At 42.6% G+C, this 6921-nt stretch overlaps 1 protein-coding gene across 1 annotated transcript in view; it reads right to left on the bottom strand.

The window, feature by feature from the left end:
* KDSR (3-ketodihydrosphingosine reductase) overlaps window positions 1-6422 on the bottom strand; it is a 51071-nt gene extending 44649 nt beyond the window's left edge. The window contains exons 1-3 of the mRNA XM_011974170.1: window positions 6076-6422; window positions 3553-3642; window positions 530-586 (exon numbers count right to left, since the gene is read on the bottom strand). Coding sequence (XP_011829560.1) covers window positions 530-586; window positions 3553-3642; window positions 6076-6078 — 150 coding nt within the window. The 5' untranslated portion in view covers window positions 6079-6422. The remainder of the gene's footprint in view (window positions 1-529; window positions 587-3552; window positions 3643-6075) is intronic.
* Window positions 6423-6921: the final 499 nt, after the last annotated feature.

The raw sequence follows: 6921 nt of genomic DNA, 5'->3' as shown, positions 1-6921 counted from the left end.
GCGTTGGCGTTTGTCCCTCCAGGAATGAGAAAAGAGGGACAAGGCTGCTGTGGGGCATAGAGGTGGCTTCAGAGACCCTGATCATTTCTACTTCTTAGGCTGGGTGATGGCTGTGTGATTATTAATTTTGTTATTACGTTTTATACTGAAATATAAACATCATTGTATTCATCAAAAATTCCATAACCAAATACATTTTAAAGATTCCTTTCTTCTTAAGCATTTGTCTAAAGTTCATTTAAATAAATAATTAAAATGAAATTCTTTGCCAGTAAAACATTCTGTTATTTGACCATTTGTAGATATGAATGTGTGAGGGAGTCTATTCATTGTGTGTGTGTGTGTGTGATGTTCTGAGTTACTAGACAATTCAAACAATTCCACCTTTTAAAAAACAGTACAATATGTTTTGAATTGGGAAAATCATATGTGCTTTCAATGAGCTATTCACAATGGAAGTAACCCTGTTTTTCCTTTACACAACTGTGCTGAGTTATACAGAAAATGCATTCTGAAGACAGAGATTTACCTGTTTATCATTAATAGAGTGCATTTCAATCTCTTTCTTTGCCTGCAGCAGCTTATCCTGAAAGCAATACAGAACAATTAGTCCTGGTGATTATCTATAGGCATGTCTGTTTATTGTCAAGGAGAGAAAACAAGCAATTATTTCTATGTGTATGTATTACATTCCAGAAAACACACTAAACGGTATCTACATTGCATAGACAGACTGGGCCACAGTCTATAAAAGAAAGAAGATGTGAAGTATGCTAAGCTATGAATAAGTGATAATAAGTCTGAAAATTAATTACAGAGAATGATAATAGAAAAACTGATAAACCTCAAAACCCCTGTTAACAGTACTCATTGCTGAGGCCGACTCTACAGTTCTAATAAACGTCTTATTATTTAGGTGTGATATAAGAAAAGAACAACTCTATTAATATGCAGTGCTCCCCAAAGTTGAGGGTATGTGTGATTCCCTGTCAACACTGCTCTTTGTCCAATATTTTCTTCTATTATAAAACCAAACATAGTAAGAATCACTTTCTGGATAGACTGGGTAAACTAGGCCTGGCTACTATAAAATACTCTTAAGCAAGGTTACCCGTGTAATTGTGTAATCCTTCCAAGGTCCTAATTTTGTTTGTTTTACTTAATCACAAGAAAACAGGTATCAGATTATAGTTTCTTAATTTGCTGTAAAAAGTAACTTAAATAATATCATGCAATAGAGAGGAACCAAAGTGTAAGCGAAATCTTCCAAAAGGTAATGCAGGGTTTCTAAACCTGAATATGTCTATAATGAAATAATATTGTCCTACGACTAAAGATACATACAGCTTGACTTTGCAAAGATTGGAATTAAAAATTACATTAGAAAAGAAAGAATTTTTCAGCCAGGCATGGTGGCTCACCCCTGTAATCCCAGCACTTTGGGAGGCCAAGGTGAGTGGATCACCTGAGCTCAGGAGTTTGAGACCAGCCTGGGCAACAGAGCGAAGCCCCATCTCTACCAAAAATACAAAAACTTAGCCAAGCGTGGTGGCGAGCACCTGTGGTCCCCGATACTCAAGAGGGTGAAGTGAGAGGATTGCTTGAGCCTGGGAGGCAGAGGTTGCAGTAAGCCGAGATTGTGCTACTGCACTCCAGCCTGGGCGACAGAGTGAGGCCAGGTGCAGTGGCTCATGCCTGTAATCCCAACACTTTGGAAGTCCGAGGCAGGTGGATCACTTAAGGTAAGGAGTTTGAGACCAGCCTGGCCAACGTGGTAAAACCCCGTCTCTACTAAAAAAAGAAAAAATACATATATACACACACACACACACACACACACACACACAAATTAGCCAGGTGTGGTCACACACACCTGTAATCCCAGGTGTTCTAGAGGCAGAGGGTACAGTGAGCCAAGATCGCGCCACTGGACTCCAGCCTGGGTTACAGAGCGAAACCGTGACTCAAAAAAAAAAAAAAAAAAAAAAAAGAATGAATTACTCAACACCACAGGTTCTTCATTCAGCTCATTCATTTCTAGCAATGCAAAGGCCCCATGTGAGCTCCTGAGGGCCTGAAATGCTGGCCTTCTCTGCCTCCACTTTTATTTACTTGCATCAAAACTGGTGTTTAAAACTCACAAAATGCCATTTCATTAAATTTGTGTTTTCATTTATGTAAAGTGGCTTCAATGCCAAAGCAAATTCATTGTTAGAAAAGTCAAGCTATAAATATAAGGTAGCTAATTTTGCCGTTCTTGGTTTGTAAAAGAAATTACAGACGTCCAGGCCAGGCGTAGTGGCTCACACCTGTAATCCCAGCACTTTGGGAGGCCGAGGCGGGCGGATCACAAGGTCAGGAGTTCGAGACCAGTCTGGCCAATATGGTGAAACCCTGTCTCTACTAAAAATGTAAAAATTAGCCAGGTGTGGTGGTGTGCGCCTATAGTCCAAGCTACTCAGGAGGCTGAGGCAGGAGAATCACTTGAACCTAGGAGGCAGAGGTTGCGGTGAGCCGAGATCATGCCACTGCACTCCAGCCTAGACAACAGAGTGACATGCTGTCTCAAAAAAAAAAAAAAAGAAAGAAAGAAAGAAAGAAATAATAGAGGTCCAAGCCTAAGTCTGCGACATTATTTAAATTTCCCCCCAAGGCCCTTCCTGGCCTGCCATTCTTACTGGGTCCTGTCCAGCCCTCCACCCACTTGAGCAGTTACCATACTATCACCCTCCTTGCACATGGGTGAGTCCAAGATCCCCACAGAAGTATGCCATGCTGACATTCCCAGGCTCTCCATCATTCCTCCCTTCATTTCTTCATTCAACAAACATGTCTGAGCATGTGCTATGTGCCAAGCACTATGCCAGGCATAGAATTGCAGCAGCGGACGAGCCAGCTCTGAGGTCACTTTCCTCCAGTCCCCATATGGGGAGCAAGAGGACGTCATGACAGTTCACGTGCACACAGTGTCACTGCTTTGTGCTCTAAAAACAACTTTGGCAAGACAAAAACAAGCCCTGACAAAAAATAAAAACAGATTCTGTGTTGACTTGATACAGAAAAACACATTTTGCTAAACTTCTAGGGAGGGACGAGGTTCCTCTTTGGTGTCTAGATTTCACTAAAGATATCTATCATGTCTTAAGCAAATCATAGGGAAAAATTATAGAGAAACACCTACACACCTTCGGATATCAGCTCTAGAATCACTGCTTCCAGCACTTTAGGCCTGGCTGAGGGGCCCTCCCTGGCTTCCTATGGCCAGGTGTGCTCCTTAAACTAGACCTTGGCCTCTCCCACCTCAGGATCTGCAGTATCTATGACGTTGTCGCCTAATATGCCAATGGTACTAAATAAATACTTGTGGGGCCGACCTGATTTCAATAGAGAAGTGTTTGGCCTAAATACAAGAGAGAATCAGTAGTTCAAGAAACACATCTCACACCAAGGAAGAAGCGCTTTCTAGGTGAATGCTAAGACGTTTAGCACAGCCTCTTTGACTAATTTCAAGTTGAAGAAGTCAGTCAGTAATAATGAATCTAGAAGCCTCACCTCATTTCGTGCAACCAGAGTTATAAAGGCTCCTTGTTTATAGCACTCAATGGCAATGCACTTCCCGATGCCACTGGAACCTCCTGTAACCTAAAACAAAATCATAAAATATTCTTAGCATTTGAAATCTCCCCTCTGTAGGAAGTTTTTTTTATAAAAAACAACTATGACAGGCTCTTGAAATGAATCTACAAGAACTAAATGGTTAGCTGTTGTAACTTCTTCATCCCAAACTTAATGACTGGAGTAAGTGTAAGCATGAAAGATACTATCACAAGGCCTGCTGCTCTGACTGTTTTCTTATTGAACCATAAATTGCACACCTATAATATTTTTCTGAGTTCACTGGTGGAAAAGTGCCCTATAAATCTAGCTCATAAATAATATATTAGTCTGCCTCTGATTCCAAATCCAAATGACTCTTATTTCCTTAATGCACCTTTATGCAAGATTAGCTCTACAACAGATGAAAAGAATGGCCACCTGCATATATATTTGAAATGACTGCTTAGTATAAAAGTAATATACAATCACAAGGAAACTCTGAAAAGTAAAGCTCTTCTTGCCCTATTGTACCCCTGTCTACAGTTCAGCTATACCGGCTGTCTTTCAATTCCATGCACCCTCCAACCACAGTATCTTTGCATATCCCACTTCCCTTGCAAAGAATGCTCTTCTCTCCACTTCATCTGACACCTACTCGCCCATCAAATCTCAGCTCGAATATCACTTCCTCAGGAAAGGCTTCACTGTCTCCCCTGCCCCCACACTGACACACTTTTCAGCACTATGTTTCTTCTTTATGACATGCACATAATAAACAGCGCTAGACTTGTGTGATTATCTGATTCCAACCATCTCTCCCATCACCCACCCATAAACTCCATTAAAAACACCAATGCTTTTCCTGTTCCCCACTATATTCCTAGCACTTAGCATGGGGAGGGCTCAATATCTATGATATATTTCACTGAATAAGTGAACAATGCAACATTATCTGTCTTCCTTTCTTTTTTTTTTTTTTTTTTTGAGAGAGTCTTGTTCAGTCACCCAGGTTGGAGTGCAGTGGCGCAATCTCGGCTCACTGCAACCTCCGCCTCCTGGGTTCAAGCGATTCTCCTGCCTCAGACACCCAAGTAGCAGGGATTACAGGCGTGCGCCACCACGCCCAACTAATTTTTGTATTTTTAGTAGAGATGGGGTTTCACCATGTTGGCCAGGCTGGTCTCAAACTCCTGACCTCAAGTTATCCACTCTCCTTGACCTCCCAAAGTGCTGGGATTATAGGAGTGAGCCATCGCACCCAGTCATATTGTTCTAGTCACTGTCCCATGCAAATTACATAATATTGCATAGTATTGCGTCCTGTTTTTTAAAAATTATAACGTATTATGTCAAAAAACGAAAAGGTTTCACAATATTGCGTCAAATAGCTAAATCAAAACTTAAACATTTCCCTATAATCAGACATTTAGATTATTCCTAATATTCACTGTTATACATAAATCATGCTGGGAGGAAAATCTCTGACTCCATGTTAGGATTTTAACATCATTGGGAAGTGTCTCCCACGCAAATGCACCTATCTCTATGGGACTCATAGGCATCCCTTACTTCTTTTTAGCTTCAACCTGTCATCACTGAAGAGATTTACTTGGTGGATAATCAGCCAGTTATCAGCAGAAGATTACTGTAAAAATATAGCTGTTGTTGGCCGGGTGCAGTGGCTCGCGCCTGTAATCCCAGCACTTTGGGAGACTGAGGCGGGTGATTTTCTGCTTTTTTCCTGCAATTTTACTACTGTAACTAGATAGATAACACCACTATATAAAATTGTTCTAAAAATTAAACAATTGTTACAAGTTTGTTCTTAATTATGTACAGTCTAACCATCAGCCCCCTCTCCCAACAATACCGCCCAGTCAACTCCTAACAAATCTCAAGAACAATAATTACACTTTTCACTCTTCTTATGACATTAAAAAAGAAGACAGATGGTGACACCATGCGAATTATTCATGTCATTCTCACATTCTTTAGAGTCTGAAATAATAATCCTGCATATTAAAGCAGGATGGTAAAAATAAGAAATTCTTCTTGGTCCACCTGAACAGACACAGCATTTATTATTTCACCTATGACCTGCCGCGGGATGAGGTTGGAAGGACTGGAGCCAAGGCTCAGTGAAACTGTCTTACAAAGAAGGAATTCCAATTTTCATTCTGCGTTTAACTTTACTTTTTGCAAAGTTATGCTCTATAAACACAAGCTCTGAAAGGATCCAACGTTTAAAGCCATGCTTTTGAGGCAGCAGTTCTCTTGCGGATGTAAAACTTTCAGAATTTAGTGTGTCAAGTTTTGCCTTTCTCCTTATTTGTTTTTTGTAATGAATCCACACTCCTTCCCCATTAGGAACAGGAGGTGTTGGAAAAAGCTAATAGCTTTACAAAGGAGAAATTAAAGAGATACATTTTCGCATTCACAAACCCTTCTACAGATTTAAAGTACACTAAGAGAAATGACCATCTTATCTTACACCAGCTCAGCAGGGAGGCTCGGATCTCCGGTGCAGAGATAGGACAGGAAGAGGTGTGCGGCCAGCTTTGTAATCAACCCTCCTTATTCCTAACTCCCCGATTCGCTATGCCTCGGGATTGGGAGATCCAAACAAGAAAGCTGGTGAGAAAGCCACTGCAAACGGGGAAGTGCTGGGCGCAGGTAACGAGGCATTCTCTCTGTTTAAGAAAGGTGCCACATTTGTACAACAGGGATCGCTGAATATGCGAGCTTCCGCCAAGAAACAAAAGACACCCATCCACCTCTCCTTCATTCCTCGCACACTAGCCCTGTCATTTAGCTCATCCTTCCCACTAGGAAACAGCAAAGGATTGCATTGGAGCAGCAATCAGCAGATGCCACGCTGAGCTCAGAGACAAGCAGTGTAGACGGGACAGGCGTCCCAATACCGCTAAGCCACCACCGCCAGCCCGCTGGGTTCTGAGCAGTTTCCCCAGGTGAGTCACTTCCTGGAATCCTCTGGCAGCGGCTCTTCCAGTCACTCGCACAGGCCATCTTCCAGTTCCGAGCTGCCTCGGCGGGTCCCGGTGGCTGGGACCCCACCTCCCCGCTGTTTGCCCCCGCCCGGGACCGTGCGCCGCACCCTGCGCACCACCGACCCCTGTGTTTTGGCAAAGTTTCTCAGCCTCTCTGTGCCTCAGTTGACTCATCGGAAAAACTGAAGACAAAACATCCACATCCCAGAGATGTTGCGTGGATTCACAAGCAGCCACCGAACCCCTGGGCCCCGGGAACCCTGCGGCTGGCGCGGTCCCCAGTCGCACGCTCTCCCGCCCTAGGAGGAGCCCGAGG

This window comes from Mandrillus leucophaeus, unplaced genomic scaffold, assembly GCF_000951045.1.
Source record: "Mandrillus leucophaeus isolate KB7577 unplaced genomic scaffold, Mleu.le_1.0 Scaffold142, whole genome shotgun sequence".
Taxonomy (NCBI): domain Eukaryota; kingdom Metazoa; phylum Chordata; class Mammalia; order Primates; family Cercopithecidae; genus Mandrillus; species Mandrillus leucophaeus.
This window is presented reverse-complemented; position numbering and strand designations above follow the sequence as displayed.